The sequence below is a fragment of the Hylaeus anthracinus genome, unplaced genomic scaffold (genome assembly GCF_026225885.1).
Source record: "Hylaeus anthracinus isolate JK02 unplaced genomic scaffold, UHH_iyHylAnth1.0_haploid 12001, whole genome shotgun sequence".
Taxonomy (NCBI): Eukaryota; Metazoa; Arthropoda; class Insecta; order Hymenoptera; family Colletidae; genus Hylaeus; species Hylaeus anthracinus.
This window is the reverse complement of record NW_026534348.1, coordinates 18,163,549-18,189,459: the sequence shown is the minus strand read 5'-3', so window position 1 is coordinate 18,189,459 and position 25,911 is coordinate 18,163,549. Positions and strand designations below refer to the sequence as shown.

The 25,911-nt window shown below is 34.6% G+C and overlaps 1 protein-coding gene across 1 annotated transcript in view; it reads left to right on the top strand.

The window, feature by feature from the left end:
- Positions 1 to 25,911, top strand: part of LOC128891206 (uncharacterized) — a 599,859-nt gene that overhangs the window by 525,110 nt on the left and 48,838 nt on the right. Inside the window, exons 8-11 of the mRNA XM_054150532.1 lie at positions 8,390 to 8,518; positions 9,274 to 9,389; positions 10,586 to 10,820; positions 18,225 to 18,359. Coding sequence (XP_054006507.1) covers positions 8,390 to 8,518; positions 9,274 to 9,389; positions 10,586 to 10,820; positions 18,225 to 18,359 — 615 coding nt within the window. The remainder of the gene's footprint in view (positions 1 to 8,389; positions 8,519 to 9,273; positions 9,390 to 10,585; positions 10,821 to 18,224; positions 18,360 to 25,911) is intronic.

Below are 25,911 nucleotides of genomic sequence, written 5' to 3'. Positions count from 1 at the left end.
TTCCTCTTTTATCTTTAGCCAATTATGTGTCAATATCTCTACATAGACATAATAATATGTATACTCAAAGAGGCTATAAATATAATCAAAAATAACATACATAATTTATAAATTCTGCAAAGCAAATCTTATACATATTAATTTTTTAATAAGTGTCACAGCGCAGTTAGGCTCGCCCTAAATCCCAGCCACGGAAGACAGTTGTGCAACACGGAAAAGCAGGTTCACGAGAGCGTGGCACATTAATCGCGGCGGACTAGAAGCCGGCGGTGAATTAATCTACATTAGTTAGTTCTATAGTTCTACACATTAGTTACACGCAGTTACGTGCAATATCTGTTGGCACGGTCCTGATTACGTAATAGGAACGCGATGCTAGTTGGAGCGCCGCCGCATCTAATGTATCCGTGTGCCCAGTTATTGCCATCCATGGGATTATTACCGTAATTGCATTCGTTGCAATTCTACGGTACAATCGTTACGGCGACGTAGCGTTTAATATGCCACGATCGCGCGCCGCGCCAGCAATGAAAAATAAAATTTACGACGGTTTACGATTTTTGTAATCAAGTGTGACAGGGCTATGCAATATATGAAATACGCCGCGCATTATTGCGATGTTGAACTTATTGAATGGATCAGTGAAAAAACTCTTCTGTGTTTAAATGGAAATATTTTATAAAAGGAAACACCTGCATTACAGAGTACAAGGTATTCCGTACTTTGTGTTTTTTTTATTTCATGTTATATTGTAGCAGTAATTTTGCTGGTTTGTATTTTTAATAAATGCTGATGTTAAAACTTATACTAAAGATATTTGCAATTTTTTAATAAACGTTGGTGTTATATTTTATGTAACGACATGTCATAACAAGAAGTTAGAAATATTCTTACCTTTAATTTATAATTTAACTACAATTTACCTACAGTCTAATTTATAATTAAGCCTAACCATGAGATAAGGACATTCATAACACAATATAGTCATTCCTCATCTAAAAATGAATGGAAAATGTAGAATACAGTTTTATTATAGGAGGCTTCCTTTTCAAGATAATCGTCTTTGGAAATACGCGGGGCACGTGCCAATTTAATCATGATTTGATTGAATCTCACTATACATCATCATATTTATGTACATATTCAGAAACTTGTTATAATACGTAAATTGAAATACTGAATTTTATTATTAAGAGAAAACGTATTTAATCGCGTGCTGAGTTTGACATTTACGTGTGTGTGTGCCACGTATTTATTCAAAGTCGATTATCTCAAGAACAAAACCATGTTGAAAAAATTTTATTCAGCATCTTGAACTTACTTGTATGTAAAGAATAGCTTCGTGTTTTATTGTACCGCGAATTATGGAATAGCCTGTATGTGTTGTAATAAATAAAACGGAGTAGCTCATTATCGAATTACACTAAGTGCTTTAAACTGTTCACGTTGTGATTATATCATATGCCCGTTTGAAACATCGAAATCCCTAATGCGATTGTGGTTGGCATTATTGCGATGACATTCCCTACGGAATTATACCAACGATCTGTCTGCACGTGATTCGTAAAGCTACGCTCCATAACGGCATAATTTTTCCTCTATCTACAGCACCTATTGAATAAAACAAAGAAAGTTCTAGTTGAAAGTCTGCTGAATCGCAAAATACGCAAATTATTTTCCTATGTTGCTAATTTAAAGCTGTATATTTCCCTTGCCATCCAGGACAATTTATAGACAATATTCAATTACCTATTCGCACAGTTTGTTTCTTCTACCTACAGATTAAATATGAGAAGAAAAGCTCCTACGTTTTCAGTTGACATGACAAACTTATTTTGTAGCAATAGAGAGTTGGAAAACTTTGCAGATTTGAAAATAGGTATTAAATCGTTTGAAGTGTTTCGACTCTTAGATTTGAGTCATTTTCGGTATCTGTAAGTCTTATAGTTACATTTAGAGTTTTTTAAAGGTAAAAAGTTGAACGGTATTTCTTGTATATAATTGAAAATTTTTGAAATAATTTGTCGATTAGACATTTTCCAATGAAAATATAGAATAGTAAATAAAACAATTATTTTATTCTTATTATTATCCATTATTATTATGTATGTATAATTTCTTATCTATTTTAACATACATTATCTACATGTACATTTTAAAATCTCTGAAGTGGTGGCTACATTGTACTCGGATAATTTCGCTTGAAAGGTCTGTCAGCAACAGTTTCCATCGAATAAAAACGTTATTTGAATAACAATCGTTACAAAGCAAACGTTCGCTTTGAAAATATTACACGACGGAATTCAATCAGGTTCGACTCGTTACGTCGAACCATTAAGCAATCCTGTAAAATTGTCACGTATGAAAAGTGAAGAGCGCCCCGCATTACGATTACAATGAGTTTCATTAGAAATTTATAATGCAGAAGAGGCAGAGGGAAAGGCGAAAGTTATAAAAGGAAACTAAGGCTACGAAGGTGGTCGGATTTAATCCGCTTTTTGTTCGATCGAAATTAAATGAAGAGGTGCATTGTTGGAAGGTGGACGCAATCGACAGGTTCGAGTAGAAAATTTTTAATTTACTCGGCTGGATTTGCGAACGAGTAATTCCGTGGCATTTTATAGCAGCTTGAGTGCACACAATACACCGTCGTACCAACGTTCACCTCTTCTCCCATTCTCCAATTCTTTTTTTTCTGCTCTACGCGGCGAGATTGTACGAAATGGAACTGGAGGAATCCGATTTTCTAGTGTTCAGGCCGTTCGGGCAGAAAATGACGTACAAAACTATCCCCACGTTCGGTTGGTTCATTTAGAAAATGAAGGCACTTGCAATTTCGATGAATTCGCGATGGCCTATCCTCGGAGAAAATCGAACAGAATCTAAATTGCTTACACATATCAAAACCCTGTCCATGAGAAGCTCTTTGTTGGTGGACATGTGCAATTAATTAAATGAAGAAGAAACATGATATTCGTAAACGTAATATAATTCATATAATTAAAGTATGGCAATATGTGCAGATATACAAAGTTTGGAATATTTGTTTTGTTAAGTTAATAAATGAAAATTTACATTTATTTTAACCAGATTGCGAATGTTTATGTATATTCATATTTTTTTTAGATACAAATAAAGAATCGAACTAACCTGTGTTAGTCGAACTACACGTTGTCTTTAGATGTCATCTACTTTCATATATTGTATCTATTTCATCTATTTAAGTATTTACATCAATAGTCATTGTATTAAACTCGATTGCCTTCATGTTTCTTACGCTTATTTTCCGGTGCTTCACACTTTCGTAGAGTACCTGTGTTTCACATATTATCATACTTCAACAAAATACTAAAAACTTTGGTAAAATTTATATTTAAATAAAGTTTTATGATAATTATTAGAAAACAATTTTTTTTTAGTTATATCTAAAATGCATCCTACTTTACAATTTCTAAAAATTTTGTACAAATTTATTTCCTGAATAAAAGAGTTATGATAATTATTAAGAAACATATTTTTTTTCAATAATACCTAAAACGCATCTTATTTTAAAATTTCTGAAAGTTTCACAAAAATTGCTTCATAAATAACTAAGTTATGATGATTATAGTAACGTACAAGTTTGCCCAAAAACGTGCGGTCCTAGGCGTATGTCTTACAAATTTCTTAGCGGCCCTTAATGTGTTAATTAGTAGGGTAATCAAATTTCATATACTATCATTTATTTTATAGTCCCAAAGGTTTCCAAGCATTCAGTTTAACTCGATGTATTCTTTAGACAATTGTCTATACTCTATAAATACAAAACTACAAACAATGAAATTGAATAAAAAATCAAATTAATTTCGAATGAATTAAACTAAACGTAATAAAAATGGTGTGTTTTCATATCTAAAGCGCAGAATTTTGTCTTTTCTCTAAACGAAAACCTCTCTTAAACAAACGGCAGATGCTCTAAGACTTCTAGGCGACCGTGAACGTCAACACGATAATTAGGTTTGGTACTTATTACAGTTTAGACCAGAATTATCTTCAACGACAAGAGAACTCGTTCCTGCGAAGTTTCAAACAGAACGATTTAATAATTTATGTACTTACACGGAAGAAAGAGAGACGACCAAGGTGAAAAGAGTCGCGGTCTCAATTATGGAGACGTCTGCACGCTCCGCGGCTTCCTGACGGTTAATTATTCAGAAATTGGCGACGAGCCACACATCGCTCCGCTGTGCATCAAATAGTCGTGTGTCTCAAGGGGTAGGGGGGGGGGTGCACAAAATAACCAAAGTTTGAGATTGGAATGCCGAAAACGGAATTTTCCGCGAAAAGTAGCCCTCCCCCTTCTCGATGAATTCGACGCTGCGCGCAAGAGAACTTCCCCTATTAATTACTTAACGCCGTCGCTCACGGCAATTAATTAAAATCGCAGGGAAAAGTTCGGCGAGCACCTGTTACGTGTTTAGAATTATTTCTTCGCGTTCCAGATCATTTAATGAAATTCTTCGAACGACTGCGACTGGCGCGTTCCTCGATGCGGCCATTGGCTGAGATTTCTATTAATTCGAGGGGGATAATTAATACGTAGCATATAATCCTGTCGACGTAGATTGGCATCGATTTTGTTTCGTTCAGTGGCGAGGCAGCAAAGTATCGCGTGGGATATTGTTATCGTGTTCGACAGACGGGGCTTTAATCGTCGCGATTAAACACGCAGGTATGCAAATGCGCGTAATCAGATTTTCAGGTGACCTACCGAAGCGATATTTCGGATCTGATTTCGTTTATCGGCGAATATCGATTAATAGACGACGCTATCGGTGCTTTCACCGGTACGAGTTTTATTTTGATTTTGTGCTTGGACTTGTTAATGGGCCACATTTAAATTTTGAGGAATTAAATTGGCTTTGGAAAGCTGGGATGTTTTATGAGGTGAGATTAACAACCAACTTTGTACCTAGTATTCTTTTTAAATTTCTTTTCAAATTATTAGCTGAATACCAAAACGACTAAAAATAAAACCTAATGTATAATAACTTAACCAATAAAGTGACAATAGTTACACATTTTCAGTCTCATATACACGATATATCATATATAAATGAAATATTTTCAACACATTTCGAATACCATGTATAAATAAACAGCACAATTTAATCTTACGATTTGAGTCTGAGTGTGGAGTCACCAAATAAAAAACTTTTTTCTAAATTAACAATAAATCTATGAAAAGGCTTACAAAATAGTTATATTAATTTGTTTGTATTTAATTCTCGTCTAATCACAATATTTGAGTTATTTATGTAAGTATCGATTATACGACTAGGTGACTGATTGCTTGATAGGTATATTATTGAATAATTATATCTAATCCCAGTCAAGTGTTATGTATATTTAGCATAGTTTTACAAAAATTGTATTGTCCTTGTTATGTTTGTAACACATATGACACGCCATTGCATCAAATTTCTCAATTGTTCGAGAACAAACTTTTATAAAAAAAACTGTTTATTACGGCGTGAGCAAAATAACTGGTTGTATTTGAAAGAACGTCTTTCTGGTATCCTCATTTCGGATGTGAACGTTAATGACAACCGAATTAATTAAACTATTGAGGTAGCAGAACTGTAATGAGTGTTTAACAATTTTAACAAATAACTTTAACTTTATTTAAGGGGGCATTTCACTGTGAACGCACAAAGAAAAGCATATTTTCAATAATTTTTTTCTCAGGAACTATTGCATAAAATTGAATGAATGTTTTTTCCCCTTGAAGGTATGATTAAGGAAAGTAAATAAAAAAATTTTTTTTTGGTAAAAAATATTTCGTCATTTATTTACAAAATAATATGCATATGTGCTAAAAAAAAAGTTATCCGCTGGCGCAGGTGATTTTGGCTCTCCTGGTAATCTGAAACAGAAAATCGAAGAAGTTTATTAAACTATGTCGTCACACCTATCGTCGGAACCTCCACTTATTTATTTCATAAAAAATAAACAAACTGGCAGCGTTTCTTATGAAAGAGAGAAAAAAACACTCTTTTGTACCTTAAATCAAGCGAAATTGTAAGTAAAAATCAAAATATCAACTACTTGGAGGTTCCGACGATAGGTGTGACGACATAGTTTAATAAACTTCTTCGATTTTCTGTTTCAGATTACCAGGTGAGCCAAAATCATCTGCGCCAGCGGATAACTTTTTTTTTAGCACATATGCATATTATTTTGTAAATAAATGACGAAATATTTTTTACCAAAAAAAATTTTTTTTATTTACTTTCCTTAATTATACCTTCAAGGGGAAAAAACATTCATTCAGCTTTATGCAATAGTTCCTGAGAAAAAAATTATTGAAAATATGGTTTTTTTGTGCGTTCACAGTGAAATGCCCCCTTAAGAACTTGGTAAATGCAGAAGGTTTCTACAAGTTAGTTGAATCAGTGGTGGTTCGTGAGAATCTGCTCTTCTCTTTTGGGGTGACAATTGAAGATACCTCGGTGTATTTCTCCTACTTTCACTTGTCATTCCTACATTTTCAAAATTCACCCTGATTGGTACTTGGTTTAGAAACAAGGCCCAATCAGGGTACCTAGAGTCCCACACCACCCTCGTAGCCTTCACCGCCTTCACCAGCGGTGCTATGCTGCAATGAAACCGACTCCTTGAGGCAAGGGTGGGTGGTTATACACTGCGGAAGGCCACTGCCACTCATGAGTTTTTCCAAGTTTACGACACGGACAGCTGCTGAGGATCGGAACCACGCGAAATTCTAAAGACCTCATCGATGGTCGGAACTAAATAGATGGATATTAACGGCAATATCAGCATAAACTCAAAAACAGCCTAGCTTCGTGAGCATGTTGTGAACTATGGTTGGCCTTCCGTTTAGTGTTTTATGTCGCTCGAAAGGTTAAGACTCGTTGGCAATTCTAACTGTATATATGTATAGAAAGGCAAAATGTTAGAAGCAATATTTACGAAGTAACATTGTTATGAAAAAAACTTTTCATTACACATTTTTCACCGACTCGTCTATAAGGAATCATCTTCTTATCACTTCCATCCTGAGCAAAATACCCTGTTTATTGCGCTTGATACTTTCTTGTACTTCTTCACGGTGCACGACGCCCGCGGCGGATCCAATCTGAACTCTAAATTACACCTTAATAGTCGAGCATCCGTACCCCTCCCCGGTCCACGAGACGTTCTCTAATTTGAGCAGATTATTAAAATCGTATCCCTGTGATCCACGAAATGAAGGATCACCTTCGTAGGCAAGCAACGACTGAAGTTTTCTCGTAAAATAAATCAGGCTGTCCCATCGTGGTAATTCGACGCAGCCGCCTCTGCCCCACTGGTAACATCGGATATTTTCTTAATAGTAAAAGTTCCATGGAAACCGACTATTGTTCGTCCTCACGGACTCTCTCATAAAGTAGTACACCGAATCCTCCGCTACTCGGAATCTTCTTTTTATTCGATTTTAGTCCTCTCACTTCCCCTTCCTTGGTTTATTTTCCGATCTCTGTTTCCGCGAGAGTTCCGAGTTACAAATTGCAAATATATATTTCGACGCCCTTGAGCGTAGTCCAGAACGCGCAATTGCTTCGGAATTCATGGGCGATTTTTACACAGATATTTATTGTTTGATGTAGTTCTTAGGCATTCTTTAGATATAATAATAAAATTATGAAACGTATTTTAAAAATTAATTTTATTCAAGGCACATTCAGATAATTTTTACTGTGTATCTCTTTTTGTTTGTTTTTGATCATGTTTATTTTGTAAAAACATTCTATACTAATCGCGTAAGATAAATACATTTAGTACAGGACCAAATTTGTTTACCGAGTTTGATAATTAATATTTATTTATCTATTTTTCTATGTAGTTTACATCTGCGGTAACATCTTTTTCTATTTACTTTATATCTGTACATATGAAGTTGTTTTACTGCACAAATTATTTACAAAATAAACGTGATAAAGAAAAAAGCAAAATAAATATATAAACCTAACTTTTTATAGGGACGTGATGTAACATAACTTGTATTTATTTATTAGTCAAGTATAACGATAAATGATGTAAACAATATCGAGTTTAACAATATTTCAATGATATTAATTAAAATGATTGTCGTGGCTTAATAGAAGATCAGTTTGCTTTTCGGTGTGTGGCGAAATCATCTTTTGTGCCTATATTATTGAACAATAATTTTCGTACAGTACTTTTCCCTAATATTTATAAAATTTAAGTCTTTTGTTGGAGTCAATTTACACGTAGCTTGACGTCTAGAAACTCCATGCTATAAATCACGTTTTCATAAAATACATATATGCACTTTAAATCTTAATTAACTAGTACTAAACTTTGCTTTTGTTCGTGTCTGTTACAGTCACCGCACAAGCGACTATATCGCCGTGTATTCGGGACCAACAACGTCGAGTCCTCTCCTGAGGATGCTATGCTGCAATGAAACCGATTCCTTGAAATACGATGGACAGAAGCTTCTAGTCGAATTCAAGTAATTTATATGTATCACCAGTATTCGGTATTTCGTGAGGAATTGCCTTTTTGCATACCAAAAAACGTTTTCTTTATCAGCTTTTATTGGAAAGTGAAGGTAAAATTTTTAAAATATAAATGATACAGCCGGTTGACGGTGAGATCGCGGAATAAACATCAGCCCCTGGTTGACATGATTTTTACCGTTTAAATAAACTAAAATAACATACTTTACCAGCGTTTTCCTACAGAGCCTCTCTTTTCAGACGTTTACACTAGATTGAATTACTAAAATATGAAATAAATAGGTAACAAATATAAAACAAATATGAAAATATATTTATGCGTTAATTATTGTTTTACATATTCTTTTTAAATATTCTGATTGTAATTACTAGACTGCGGATTTGTATGCATTTATAGGAAATTTGAATGTGCGAGAACCTGCAAAGTGCAAACAATATGCAAGAATATAAAAAAGATTAAAAGTAAAGTTCATATTATAATACTTGCAGAGTAAAATAAATTTCTATTTAGGTTCAGTTTTTGTAGGCACGATTACAAAGATTTTATTTCGCATAAAGATCTACAGTCTAGTAACTACAAATTAAAGGTTATCTGAATAAATAAATAACAGCCTGTTTAAAACTAAAAAGACGGCTTTCTTTAGTTATTAGTTTATCTTCAACAATTCTACTTAATTTCAAGGAAAGATGTTTTTAAAATTCATTATTAAAATAAGTAATCTATTCTAAGAGTATCGGTTTTTTTCAGAACGGGTCCTGAAGTGCCACCATACAATTACAACGGTTTCGTTGCGAGTCTAAGTTTCATCGAAATAACGACGGAAGCGCCGACGACAGTTACTGCGGACCCCATCAATAAAAATCGTAAGTGCCTAGAAAACGAGACCGTTTCTTCGTTAATCACGTTCCCTCCCCTCGTTAGCATTTACGATATTCGACACGACCAGATTCAATTTATTCGATCTTCGAAGAAAACATGGAATCTTCTTTTAAACCCGACAGCGACCTCAATCTCTTATTCATCCAATTAGGATCCTGATGACTTAACACACCCTAAATTTTTTCCAAGATTCTTAACGACAAAGTCAATCGAACTATCAAATTTAATTTATACGACAACCTCGAAATTTTCTTGGATATATATATAGTAGAAGTAGGAATTCATTATTACAGAATAATATTATAAAATTTATTGAAATTTGAAATGACAAATATAGGTTTTTCCCACATTCATTTGATGTACAATATATTATACAATTATTTATTACATTATAATTCATATATAATATATTAAATTAAACGTGCAATGTATAATGAAAGTATATATGTACATTTTATATGTATATTGAAGCGTTCATATGTTTTGGATAAATTAAATAATTCTATAAGACGAAAGTATAATATAAAATTAAGTAGGTACCATACTACAATCTTTAGTAACAGAAAAGAAAATCCGAAAGAATGTCTGATACAGGCTAATAATTTAATATAGAGTTATTCTGTCACCATCAATCATAGAAACATAGACAACAGTATACAAGGTGCCTCAGCTGAAAGAGTCCAAAATACCTCCTTTCCTTTATATGAAATAAAAATGATTTCTTGCACGGTAATTAATACAAGAAATATGTATATCTTCTTAGTAAGAAAAAGTAACGATTTTGAAAAAGGTCGAAAAAAATGAAGTTACAAAAAAGTTGGTTTATCACATTCCTCCTCCAAAGCCATTAAAATCATGGCATAAACAATTTTCATATCACAAGGAACGAGGTAGATATTTAGGTGGCCTCCCTCAGTTGGAACTCCCCTTGCAATACTTTCAAAACTTATACGAAACTGAAGAAATAACATATTTTCGCCATTGTCTGACCGGTGGACTCGTTGGAGCCCCTCCTCCCCATAGTCTTTCCAGAGTTAAATCTTACTAGGGATAATAGATTCCGATTCCGACACCGTGTATTCGGGTTTCAATCAGAGAGCGACATAACCCAAACCGTGTTGTCCTTGTTTCAATGAAGCAGTGATCGGTCTCAAGGCTTCGCGTTACCACGTGTTTTCAGTGGACACGATGAAGTCGATCGGTTACAACGTGCACTACAGCAACCGGGCCCTCCACGATCACAGAAAGGACCAGGGCTCGGTGACGAGCAGCTGCGACCTGGAGGTCAATGGCGAGGATGTTCGTTCGGGTCACCACGACACCAGAGGGAAGCTCAAGTCGACGACGTGCAGACTCGTGCTTCGAGGACGTGCTTATGACACAGGACACGTTTCGCTGGCCAGTTACAATCTCAGGTAACGCTGGCCACCTTTCGCCATTTTATGACCTTGCACGCTCGAGTTTTACTTGTCTAACTCCAGTCCAATATCCACGACAACCTTCCACTTCGCAACCACTGATGTATTCTTGAGCCAATTCGATAGAAAACACATGTGCTGTACCGCTTTTTGTTTTGCTTAGTTCTGAGATGGTTTTGGCGAGAATTTTTAAATAAGTCTGGCCATCTTTCGTCATTTTGTGACCTTCCATGCTCGACTGTATCTGTCGTACTTTAGACCATGTCTGCGACAAAATTCCATTCTGCAAGATTAATTTATTCCTGCACCAGTTCGAAAGAAAAACCATGGTTTTATAACACCTTTTTACTTTTCTCAGTTTTGGAACTGTTTTAGGGGAAACCATATAAAATGTCGCAACATAGTGTATTACGTTCATTGCCAAATTGATACTCGTGAAAGTTTACAAGAAACAAACAAGGAACTAAAATTTTATCTCAAGACAATTGTCAAGGACACAATCTAACATTTGTCACAGTAGTTACTTTTTTACTCATCCGAATTCAAGAATCCTCTTCAGATTTATTTTCTATAACACCTCATCTTCAGAATTAATATTTTTATTTCGGTAGTTTCATCTTTTACTATAAGTTTGAGACCAAAAATCCCGAATCAGAGTTGTCCAAGAACTACAGTAAAAAAACACAGATTAATTTTTAAGATGCTCAGGTGCTTTTACAAACAAATGTCGCGTAGATAGATACAGACTAGTCATGCACTTAGCTGAACCACTGAAATGCATTTACATACTATTGAGAGGCGAATGTGATTTCTGATGAGTTGTTATTTAAATAGTAACCATGTTGTTGAATCTATGGTTTCTCATGAAAAACCGTTTAGGTGTGAGTGAGATTGCACGTGGTAGATCGAAATACAACTAAATAACAAAATTAACCGTATATTTTCGTTGTAGTCCTAAGAAGCTGTTTACTAAAAGTATAAGTGTACTCTGTATTTTGATTAATGCGTCTATATGTATATCTGGATGTGTTATAGCATGTATAGCATGTATAGAAAGGTAGAGTTTATTTTATCAGTAAACATTTTGACCTTTTATCCTCATTGATAAAAAAAAAATAGTAATCAATGTATAAAAATATAAATGAAGGTTTAAAATATGTAAAATTTTGGCAAACCGAACAACACACATGTAGTTAGATAACAGTTGAAGGTAAAGTATTTACAGTCGATGATAAACCAATAGAGAATCATCAAAGATAATAAAATGTCATTTTAATGAAAAAGAAGTCTATCTGATTGTTTATGAAATTAATTGTTTATTACGAAGTTGATCTTTTAAACTCGAAAAATGAAAAAAATAGAGTGAAAATACTAATAAAAATTGGAAGTAGAAATAACATTGAAAAAAGATAGAGCATCGACCTATATAATAAACTTTTTCTAAAATTTACATTTCCCAAAAATCAACCCTTTTCATTCATTCTATTTTTCGTAATTGAATCGTGTATTTAAAAACACATTAAACTTCATTTATTTTATAACCTGTATGCTACATTTAAAAATGAAAATTCTCAAGGTAAAACATTTATACTACGACGGTAAATTTATTTTAAAAAATCTCTGTACCCTTTTAATATTCTCGTAGAAAAGAAAAATCTAGCTGGCCTCTAAAAAATTAAAATTAAATCACGGTAAAAGTGGGGTGAACGAAACACGTCGGTATTTGAGTCGTCGCTTTCGTTCTCTGCTTCATCAATATTTTTACGTGCACGTAAAAATACGTGGGCCGTGGTCGAAGAAGCGTGAAACTGCGATTGCTTAACATGCCTGTGAGAAGCTCTGGGGCATGGTTTTAAGGCGATTGCATTGGACCGTAAGGGTAGAAGCCACCTGAAATGCAGTCACGTAGGGGACCGTGCGCCACCACTTGGTCCGTGGCAGGAATTGCATTTCATTTGTTTACCTTTTTTGTAGAGTCGTATTTGAGGATCCTCGATGCCCCAGCTCCTGTGCATTCGAGTCGTGTCTGATCGTGCATGCTGACGAAACGCACGTAAAATCAAACATCAACTTGCGTTCACTCTGGTCTTTAATCCTCTCATTGGTCTTCGGAACTAATTATTCTTCACTGATGGAAAATCTTTCTTCGTAGACTAAACATAGGTTATCCCCAAATTGGACCACTTTGGACATTAGCTTGTATTGTATTTTTTTTAATAAATGACTCGTAAATTGTCTTGAAAAAAGCATAGAGATCAAGAAGGTATTATTTCTTTCTTTGTTGCTATCTTTGAAGAACGTATTTCTTTGTAACATCTGGGAGAGAAAGAGATTTCATTTATTATACTAACGACGTTTTAGTTTTCTTTTGTTGAGACCTCTTCAGGTGTATATTATAGTACATAAATAAATAAAAGGTAATTGTTGAACCAAAGGATCAACAAATTAGAAACACGTGTAAGGATATGGAAAACAATAAATATTTTGTTTGAATTATTCTATATGTGATGAACATTTTATATGATTAATTCTAATAAAATTCTTGGAAATATCGAAACTGATTCAAATTAGACAGCCTTTCTCTAGAAATGTAAGAATACAGTTACAAAGAGAATAAATATTTTTATTTTAATAATTCTGCATGCGATAGACATTAATACGTAGAAAACGCTAATCAGTCAAAATAATTTCAATTTAATTTTGTCAGAAATAATACAATTCATGACAATGCCGAAACTAGTCCAATTTGGGCAACGTTTCTCTATTAGGTAACGCTGGGGTTGATAATCAATATCGTCTCGGCACTGTAACTGCCAAGGAACGTGGAAGAGTCTTTACGTGGAACGAAATTTGCATACACTGGGAGATGCAATGTAAATGGGATATCTCGTGCATTTGAATATCCCTTAAGACGTATACCCGACTCAAGCTTAGAAAGCTTCTTCAATAACCTCGCGTAAAATGAACACTCCACGTTACAAAGTGAAGAACGTCATTCCCAGAGATTCAAACTACGCTTTCAGCCGATTTATCAAGTAGTTGCGCGAGTTTTTGAATATTTCTAATTATCTCACGATGTCTTTCCAAGTGTATTATTCAAAAGTCATGTCGAGTATTTACATGGCACCTTTATTGTTACAAAATGTGTAAAAAATATGAAGAACATGACATTGCTTGAATTATTATACTTACACAAGTTGAAACAAGGAACACAAGGATCCAACTTTCTTGATCTGAAAGGTATCTTCAAGAAAAGATTTAAATAGTAAAGATTTATATGAAAATAAAAGAAATCCAAATGCCCAGTTCTAGCTTTCAATAATTGTACAATGGACACGAGGAATAATAAACTTCGAATACAACTTTAGGATTCAAATACCTCATACATCGAGGTACACTATTTCAAGACGTACCATTTTACACTTCCTAAATGAATTTATAAAGAGCTTAAAACCCCATTTATGGACCGATATATATGGTCTATCTAAAAAGAAACCGAACTTTTGCTATAAAAAGAAAAAAGTACAGTAAAATTTTTATACACACGTTTATTTACTCAAAATAATCTTCCTCTGCGTCAATACAGCGTGTAGACCGCGTAATTAACATTTCGAAGGACCTTTGCAGCTCCTGTTTTGGTAGTCCGTTTAGTACGGCGGTTACAGGGACCAGAATCTCCGAAATATTGCTATAATGTGTCCCTTTCATTGGAATTGGCATTCTTACCTTAGATCATTCACCCTACTCACCTGATCTGTCTCCCTGCGATTATTTTCTTTTCCCAGAATTGAAAATTCCAATGAAAGGGACACATTATAGCAACATTTCGGAGATTCAGGTCGCTGTAACCGCCGTACTAAACGAGGTACCAAAACAGGAGCTGCAAAGGTCCTTCGAAATGTTTTGATTTATTAAGCGATGAATTACGCGGTCTACACGCTGTATTGACGCAGAAGGAGATTATTTTGAGCAAATAAACGTGTGTGTAAAAACTTGACTTGTACTTTTTTCTTTTTATAGCAAAAATTCGGTTTTTTTTTTAAACAGACTATGTAGCTATCAACGTTTCAAGATTCTACGAAATCTAACATCAACAAAGATTGTCGCCTTTCAGTCGCCACTCGAGTTGCCACGTAAAACCCAGTGGTGTCTGAGAGTCACCTCTCGAGTGCAAAGGGTTGAGCAATGTCCAAGTGCACCTCCAGTCCTCGTTGAACGTGTCCCCAACCTTTCTTGTTGTCGTTCGTCTCGTCGGCTAAGAATCTCGTTTTCGTTGGTACGTATCAATCAGTATAAATCATCGAACCGCGCCAGCAGAAACCACCTACCTCCTTGGTCCTCTTGGAAGTAATAGATACGAAGTAGCACTAAATCACACGGGAATGCGGCTGGCTCGTATCCCTGGGATTTTCAATTATCATGCACAATGGGTGAAACGCGCGGACCATGCATTCGTGGCTTTGCAGATATGTTCCTGTAAGAGATGGGAACACACGGTCGCCGGGTTGGAAGCTCCTTCCTCTTCACAGAAGCCGTAGCCAAGGAGCGAACGTAACCCCCGTGGGTCTCAGGCTGCACATATATAACCAGGAATAAACTAAGGGAAGACACGCATACCGCCGTACATCGAGATAGAGGGAGAGAAACTTGGAGCATAAGACAGACCGTGGAGTTTATTGAAGGAAGCATCAATTCTGAATAGAATATTGTACATTCAGTCGCTACTGAACCAGACGGATGTCCTGTAGGACGAGGCGCATGGATGTTTTTCTTGGGGCTAACTGGTTCCTTGGAAGTCCATCCTTTATATTGATATTTATTACTTCCTTTTTCTGTTAATATTTTAGGCCACGATCAATTCGCATGTCAGACTTTGAGAGGGAGACAACGATTGATATTTATTTCCTTTACTGTCTCGTAAATATTTTAGGCTACGATAGGACAGACCGTGAAGTTTATTGAAGGGAGCATCAATTCTGAATAGAGTATTGTACATTCAGGAGTTGTTGAACCTGACGAATGTTTTGTAGCACAAGGCACTTTAATTCTTTTCTTGTAGCTAATTGATTCCTTGGAAGTTCATTCTTTCTATTGACATTTATTTACTTCTTCTTCTGTTAATATTAATTGTAAAAATTAATTCTATGCTTTTACATTCAATTGTTTATAATATTAGTTTATGTAAAAATTACTCGTAATTTTGTTTCGTTAAATTACCAACGTCCTACGTTCTTAACCTAATCTCCATTATAATGAATCTATATATATCCAAAATCTAAGTTTCACCCTATGGGCATAATTGACTTGACTATTATTAGGTGTAGAAATTAATACTCTGCCTTTATATATGTAATATTAGCATAACCTCTTTACAGTCTTACTATTATTCGACTATTCAAATACGACATTTATGACTTGTTTCTTTCAGTTTCTAATTTGTTACATATTTCAATATATATTTTTAGTTTTGTCAATTTTCAATTTTTCTGAAATTGCCTGGTAATTGAAATGGTCGAAACGTTTAATAAACTATTAAAGTTCATATTTAATACAGAAATTTTCTGGTCTAATGCTTCTACAACCAAAGAAAAATAATTTCTCTTTCCAAAAATGATTTTATTCAAATGACTCAAATGCTTCGATATGAGAAAGCACGTTGTGCGCATGGCAGAACATGCGGATAATAGAACGTCCGTATATCAGGGGATTCGGATAATGGGGGTACGGATACGGGAGTCTCTATTGTACTTAAGATCCCCTGCTAAAAAAAGAAAATGTTTATTTGTAGCAAAAGTAAACTAGGAATCTTTCTTCGGTGAAATAAATTTAAATAATTTTCAATATTTCGACCATAGTGATTACTGGCCCCCTTGAAGACGCAATTAATTTTTACGAATAACATTATAAGTAAAATTTAAACTCCTTAATATATTTCTGCAGATCACCACTCCTTTAGCCCATAAATCCACTGGCTTGATTATGCATCATTGAAATATTACGACCTCTTTTACCTTAATTTTTCCCCACCATTTAGCTACATCGTTCAAATATTTATTCAGTGAAAGCTACGTGCCTAGCACGAAAATTTTTAACATCTCTCCTCTGGCCAGCTTGCATTATTTATTATGATCGATATGCCGCTATCACCATTTCTCCTTTCTGCTTTACACCCGCTCTGCCTCTGGAACTGCCTTTCATCGCAGATCGTATTTACACTACGCAGCGAGTGAAGGAATAAATTTAAACGTGTAATTAAATTCTCAAAAAATGTTTATTGAACAGGTCAGCCATTCAGTCGAGTTAATTGCTTCTTGCCGCGAACGTAATGCATTCATCTCGAGGAAGCAAATTTTTATTCAACGCATCGGGTCAAACATGCTTCGCGAGCTACTTCATTTTTTGATGTCAACGAATTAATCAAACCTTGTTCGTGACAGCGAAGTTAATTCAAAATCCCGTAAAACGTCATTATTATCATAGAAGCCTCTGCATCTCAAACGTTTATTTAAATGTCAAGTTTTAGAAACTAAGATTCTTAAATTACCGTACCGTCATTTCAAAAACAAAGTTTATTTAAGAGTATATTTACTTGATCCAGTTACGAAAATGATGTATGTAGATTGGTGTAATTGAGATGTTGTGATCATGTAGTATTTAAATTATTCTATTGCTGGTCTATGAAAAAAAATATACATGTCGAATTGAGTTACCTCCTCCTTTTCGAAGTCAGTTAAAAATTATAAGAACATTATATATCACCTAGTACGACACTGAAAAAAAACAATTCAACCCTCCTGACCTTTGATTTTGTAATTTTAATTATAATATTCAACTTACTGTGCAAGTACCCGAAACAACAAATTTAAGAATTTAATTTACTTTTCTGTACATCTTACTAAGTTTGATTTTTCTTCTTTCTGCAATCATTGAAATTTATTTTCTCAAATGTTCTTCTCGAATGTTCTTTTAACTTCTAACACCTTGTACGTATGTATTACATGAAAATACTGAGCATAGTTAATACAAGTATAAGATTTATCAATTTAATTCATGACCTTTATTATAGAATGAATCTCAAGCATGACGTTGTTTAACGTTGACATTATTGTAATATTCTGACATTTACTAAAGCTTTTAATTAATATCCGTTTTTTCCAAATCAATACTATTTTATTATCTCATCAGGTATCATTTTTAACAAAAAACTTCTTTGAAACGTTGAAGCATATCGTAGATATTATTTTTTCCAAGATTACTCCATTCTTTCCTTAACAGATGTTAAAAATATTATTATCATAGTTATCGTAAAAGATACTTTTCATATAATGTTTTGTGATCGTTTCAGTTGTGCTACTTACCATACAATGAAATGAAAAATATCGTTCTCCGTTAACATTGCAGTGCTCCGTCCTGTCAATCTTCGATCGAAATATACGACGGGATTCCCGAAGAAGTGATGCTTGGCACCATGAAATCTCTCAAGAGAATCTGCAGTCCAGCGCAGAGACTTCCACGAGAATTCAAGCAACAAGATACGTAAGTGGATTCTCCAGTTATTAGACGATAGATACCGGCGTGGTTTACTGTACACAGCTTATTACTCGGATACTGTAGTAAGAAGTCCTCGAGATTCCGCTCGATTCATGATGCGCAATGCAAACCACTCCTGCTATCCACCCCGCGAGCCGACGTAGCTTGCTAAACTTCCAAAATTAATGTAAGGAACTCATCTGATCGGCAAATTCGTCGAACATTCTCTAAGAAACATACTGCGGATCACCAACTTGGGAAATCTGTTTTGTGCCTCGGCCTCGAGTACCAAGGGCCACGTTTCAAAGCCTTGTTTGTTCCTCGTGTTAACAGATAGCGATCCGTATACATGCATAGTGCGGTACCATTCAGAATTATTCCATTCATCATATATGATGAGAGAATCGCGAATTATACCGGAGCTTGTCCTGGAACATTGTTTGCATTTCTAAACATTAACATTTAACCGGCCTGTCGCACAGTGCGTCGAACTGTGGACAAGGGAAAAAAAATAAAAATTTGTTTCTTTGATTTGATTATTTAGACATGTTTTGTGAGTAGAATTAATTTTAGTCTGAAGTTATCTTTCAAGAGGATAGGTACTTCTTTAAAAAAAATTAATATTTTTTTTTTATAATGGATCTGAATTTTCGTGGTAAATTAGCCCTCTAATACTAATACTTAACACTACTTTATAGCAGTTTTATAAAGTTTTAATAATATATGTAAAATGAACGATTTGCACTAGTTAACATTTCAATTTTAAAGTTTCCTTTGTTTAACTTAAAAACTAATTTTTTCGAAAAGGCTGAAACGATCTCTTCCCGGCTTGGCTTAAAAAATTTATTAGGTAGCCTACTTTAAGATAGTGAAAGAAATTCCTGCCCCAATCCGCCTCCTTTTTAGAACCGAATGATTGAATCACGGAGTGACAATCTCGATTCCGACGATCCGGCATAAACTATTTTATGTGTAGATATTATTTAAAGTTAAACTTCTCTATTATCTTTTTAAAATTAATTAATTAATTAATAATTGTTTAACAAAGATTTTGGTAAAATATTATGTAATAAACTTTTCCTTCATTGTTTTAATATACTTATTTATTTTTTTTAACCTTTTTTATCAAATAGAATATTTTTGAATACTGATTTGATTTTTGTCCTTATTTCTCATATACTCATCGCACTGTGTGTCGGGTAAAAATACCGGTTTAAGAAACCTACGATATTGGTTGGGCGCGAACAAATAACCATTTAAACTTCACTATACATTGAATGTTTCTAAGTTAATGATCACAGCAATTATTGATTTCTTTATATTTATTATAGAGTAGTAGTTATAAAACAAGAATAAAATTTTCTACGACAATGCATATACCAATTATTATGCTCTCACTACGATATTCAAGTCACATAAATGTCTAAAAATTGGATTTTCGCTGAGTTATTTTCTCAGAAAAATTATTATTAATTTCAGTCAATCCCCCAAAAATGACAGTGTAAGTCAAAATACCTACGTTATCAATTATCCTTATTTGTTTACACCTTTTCCTTGAACCGAATTTTTACTTCCTTAGCTTTTCATTAATTTAAAAAAAAAGATATAATAGGTACAGGTCCTGCTATGGTCTTAAAATTAAGGTAATAAAATTTGCAGCAACTTCATTTGGCATGACTCATGAGTTTCGTCTAGGATGAATATTTATGTCAATACATCGGGCGAAAGTAGGGCAAAAGATGAAACTTCTACTTTTTTGGAAAATTTTTCACTTTTCGCAGTACTGTATCTCTGGAACTAAGAGAGCTACAGAGCTCAAAAATATCTCAAATTGTAGGAATTTTCATCTACTTAAAAAAAGATAACAGTAACTTTTCTCGTCAGGATACTCCTCTGGTAACTTTTTTGCGAAAAACTGAAAAAAGTGCGAAAATGCCGCGGTTTCTCGGCTGTAACTCGACTGGCTCACGTTTCTGAGGGTTGTAAATCTAGATTTATACTGTTGCGAGCACCCTTTGGATGGATCCAAAGCCTGCTGGTGCTCGCGACCGGAACAAGAAGACAGCGAGAAGAAGGCGATCGGATTGATCGCCTGTCAAGCTGTCACATTCGAACAAGACGCCATTGAATGCTGACGTTCCGAAACTAAGAACACATTTAATTACCTTTGTTGACATTTGTATTGTACACACCCTGTTATATCTTAAAGTTCTCGTTATACAAAACATAAAACATAAGAATACCATCTGGGTAATCCCTAACAATATATCAAAAAAGCATGTTTACAGTATTTTATGGAATGCTTCGTGTCTAAAATGACTGGCCTAATGAGAAAAAGAAGAAAATTTGGGTCATCTTGTGTTCTAAAATATACAAAAAGATCCAAAATAATTAAATTTATATCTTTCTATAAATGCTCCAAACACAAAGTGCGGCCTAAAGAAGACCTAAGCTACAGATTTGCAACTTTTCCAGATCGGTACGCTAATATCGTACTTCCAGTACGCGAAGCTCGTTCTTTTCAAAAACGACTAAACAGTCCCTTCCACGACGCGAGCGTTTCAATCGAACGTCCTTGGCAAACGCCAATGAGCGTCATTGAATGGGTCCCATAAAGTCGCGGTGAGCGGAACGAGGCTTCCATTTTCTACCGTTTCCTTCGCTTCAGTTCGATCTAATAAAACGCGCGCAACGGAAGAAAGAGAGTCGATAGGGAACAAAAACCGTGGATGCTATCGATCTGGGATCATGGGATTTTATCGAGAGTGCGAGGGGATGTACAGGCCACGTAATCAGGAAACAGCCCCGACCTATTCGTCATTGGTGCATCTGCCGGAGAACGAGACGGCGCGGAACGTTCACTGGCGCAGTGATTCTTAATCACTGTACTGCGGAACACCACCGTGAAAAACCGCTATAGCGTGATGCAAAAGTAGGGCAAAAGAGCTGAGAAATTTGTATGTTCTGTCGTTTTTAATACTCACACTGTATTTATGTACAGTTAATTGCATTCCGATGGAGTCTATTTTCAGTGTCATAGCAAAATTTTTAATTAGAACCGTGGTTATTGTACAGTGGGTGTAGAATGTATTCGTACACCGATCAATTTCCCAAGAAACTTTTCTGTGAAATTGTAGTTTTCTTAATTTCTTCTTTTATAATCAATGATATTTTACATATTCTCAGAAATTTCTAAAATAGATATAGTCCAAACAACATTTACTAGTTAATAGAATTTGTGAAATTAACAAAAAAATGGGAAAAGTGGGTAAAAGTATAAAAGCAATAAGTATTTGTACGATTCTTATGACGAACCATTTAGAGTAGAGTTTGTAACGTAAACACATTAGTTTATTGCTCCGTACGAATTAGAAAACATTAAATTTCCAGTAAAGTACTTTTAAAAAAGCCTCTAATAGAAAAATGGAAGAAGATCCCACTTCGAATAACTAATAATTTAGATAATTTAATGCTTAGAAGAGTTGCAATAATGATGAAATCAAAAGGAAATCCCACAAAGGAAGTATTGTATACTTATAAATTAATGTAAATTTCCTTTTTTTTTTTAAATTAAACAGTCGTGCGAATACTTATTGCTTTGATATTTCTATCGATTAATTGTTTTTTTCTTGTTAATTTCGCAACTTACATAAATGGCTATTTTTTTTTTACTCTATCTATTCTAGAAATTTCTGACAATATGTAGAATGTCATTGTAATTTTGAATTCATACACTTAATACTGTATGTAATGTATTTTTATGAATTTGTGAAAATTGTACTGTAATGGAACAATTAGAAGTGCAGTACAATTTGTATAATCACATTAATATAACTAATAGAATTCACATATTGTTACGTACATCATCGTGAGAAATAGAGATCTTGGTCCAATCCATTTTTAATAATTGATATAGTGTGTGAATTTATCTTATAACTTTTATTACAGACAAATGATGTTAAACAGAATTTATGTATATATAATTTTGAAACCATAAACTTATTATATGTTTGATGTTATCACACACTGTACGTTAGATTGATCTTACTATTATTAAATCATCTCTTCAGTTATGTAATAGTATTATCTTACTTCCATTAAGGTACAAAAGTACCAAATATATTTATTTAATATGAATATATAATGGTTTCATTAAAATTGTATGCAATGTATTTGTCTGTAATTGTGAAAATTGTACTATGATTCCAAAACTACAAGTACATTAGAATTTATGTATACACTTTAATATAACTGATAAAATTTATGCATTATTCTTATCATGTACCACAATCGATTGAAGGGTAAGCGTATGCAGCAATATATTAAATACTGCATATTATGGATAATAACAATACATATATTCATGCATCATAATTTTCACAATTTTCACGATTCTCATGTTTAGAGGCAAGAAATGCATATGGTAGGAAATTTTACATTGGCTCTAAAACGAAAAGAAAATGAAGAAAATGAAATAATTTTATTTGTTATCGTTCAAGCTAAAGAAATATTTACATATATTTAAACTGATTCAAGTTTCGGACCACATTATTTCCTTTACTGAATTTATACTTAGCAACCAGTTTATTATTAAATTCCTTTTTAGAATTAATATCACTGTCAGAATTCGTTTTTTATAAATGAAAATCTGAAAATCATTTTTAAAATTGTGTTGTGGGGTTTTAAAAGTTAAGAACCACTGTGTTCTCATCTCGTTGGGAGTCGTGCATGAAAGATGGCTGCGCATCGCCGCAATATATCCCCGGATCGCGCGTTTGCATTTACGACGAGGGCACGTTCGAATGGAAAAGATATCAGAAAACACCCCTATTCGAACGAATTCGTCGCGCAACGGGGTGCATCGGCGTCGTTGAGTCTGTGTGCTCGCGTCGAATTCTTCGTGCACAATTTTCCATGTTGGAGCCCATGCTTTATGGTCGCGCGGTTCTTCCCACGCATCGTAAACATTTAATGCCGATCGATATGTTCGTGATCGTTAAAAACGGGAAAAGTCTTCATCTAAATAAAGGTTCGGGAAATAATTGGATCCGTTATACTCCAAATAAAAGTGACGAATGGTAAATGGATAGATTTAGCCGAGGTGAATTTATACGATGAATAAAGATACTTCTTTACATTGGAATAATAATAATAAAAAAAAAACGGTTAAAAAATGACAAATCTGAAAATGTCTTGATAACGAAACCACCGGGGAGACATGATCTACAAGATGCAACAGGTTTCATCCCGATTGGTCCGCTATCTCGGCGTAATCGGGGAACAAACATTAAAAAAACATATATATACCTATATATATGTCGAAAGAAAGTTAGCATTCATCGTATTAAAGGGAGACGTTTGAAGGAAGCCCGAGGCAAGGGCGCGGACAGTTCGATTTTAATCAGATAAATGTCAAAGTGGCCTCCGCAAAGAATCACGCCTGGTAAAATGGAAGTATCTCCGTCTGAAAAACGTGACGGGAAATCTACCACAAGGAAGACTTTTCCCCGTACATATTGATCAGCGTCGGAGGCTGCGATCCGAATAGGTAACATTCCAAATCCTTTCAACCACGATCGATATTCGCCCGGCTATCCAGACAATCGTTCATCCAGGGACGAACATATTCGGCTCAGGATAGGAACGAAGGATTTAATTGTAAGATACGAGGTGACTCGAGGAATAATAGGAATTCCACTGCGAACATAAATGGCCCCAGCAGTTACTCGTTTGTCCGTGGATTTAAAACGTGGACCGTGATTCGAGCTTTGATCAATTATTGTGATTTGCCAATCCTTTTTAATAAACAAGAGTAGCTTTTGTTAACTGTGTCGTGAATCAATTTATAGATTGTTGGCAGGGTATTTTTTAACCCTTGGATGAGTTAGCATTTTTGAGAAATAGACGCGGTTTAAGAGTATTTAAGAGTATTATCTCTTATATATGGCTACATACTTTAATGCATAAACTAGTAAGAGATTATATGTATATATGTTATTTATTTAAGCTCATCAGGGACGATTTTTTTTATTATCAAATTTTTATTCTTTTTATTATTGGGAATAATTATAATTATAAAAAACTAACCGTCCACGTACGTGACCAAGGGCGTGAAGAGGTTAACCATTATACATATTATATGAATTGTATATCATATTCATTTTTAAGTGGAAGTGGAATCTAAAAATTTGTAATGTTGTTATTTGATAAAATATTTAGAATAGAAAAATACAATGCACTGTATCAGATTAGTAGTTACTTACTAAAGTATTAAAATTCATTTATTGTATGATATTTCTCAAAACCCCGGTACACCGCACAATGGTACAACGGCACGCATAAATTTGCCAGACAATTCTAATTAATGTTATTTCCTTTCCGTAGTGAACAGATAGAAAGAAATGAAGATTTGGTTTGGTTAGAATGTTTGGCTAGAATAGCTTTGGACACACCGATGCGTTGTTACGATATCTAGCACGTATCACACATATCAGTCAAGACGCACCGGTGCGTCCGTACTCGTCAAAGGGTTAATTCTATTTATTGGTAGAAGATGAGATGACATGAGTATATTAGTAGTACTCTTCTCTAATATGCAATTATAATCATGATGATATATTTATAGGTTTATAATTCTCTACTATTTCGAAGACGAATCAGGAAACGTATGAGTGCAAATGTTAATTGAACCAAAAGGTTCTTCAAGATTGATTAATATTTAGTTCGAAATATATTATACTGGTAAAAATATATACTGGTAAAAATAAATTTCTAATCATTTACTTGTGCCGTTTTTATGTCGCGTCTGTTCCAAGTTATGTAGTCAAGATTACGTCATGAATTTTCTTTTAATACTGTTTTCCTCAATTGACGCTACAATCATATTCGAAACGAATCAAACAAAATATATTTTCATTGATTCGGATTAACATTAGCTTCGAAATGACTTGAGCGTGACAATCGTGATTTTAACAAAATCTTGTTCATACAATATAAGTAAACATACAAAATTTCAAACATCCCTATCAAGTACTTCGGCTGCAAAAAAATCATGAAACGCCCCGAAACGAAAAGAGAAGAAGAAAGGAGAACAAGAAAAGAGTAGATGTTCCTTTAAACGAACAACCAAATAGATAATTATCAAATGGCTTTTTGAATAAGAGTGGATCAAAGGGGTCTCGTAAAGATCAGCCTGATGTCCCAGGGAAGCTGGAAATCGGTTCTCCGTAATGACCGTCGGGAAAATGAAAAGATAGCACGCTCGCAGGAAATGGCGGATCGGGAGGCTCGTAATTAAGCCCGAAAGATTAGCGGGCCGATATCTCGGGACGATTCATGAGGTTCGCGGGACCGCAACGAGTGCAGGTAGCAGGTAGTCTCGTGAGACGAAGGTCGGGGGAGGGGGCGTTGGTCAGCCAGCCGTGGAAAGAGCGCAACGCATAAGAGACACCAGGACGAACAAAGTATCGCAACTTTCCTCTGGGGAGGTAGGGCTCGACGCTCCGCGAGCTGAGGCCGTCGGGAGCAGAACTAAGTGCAAAAGGGACTTGCCCGGAGT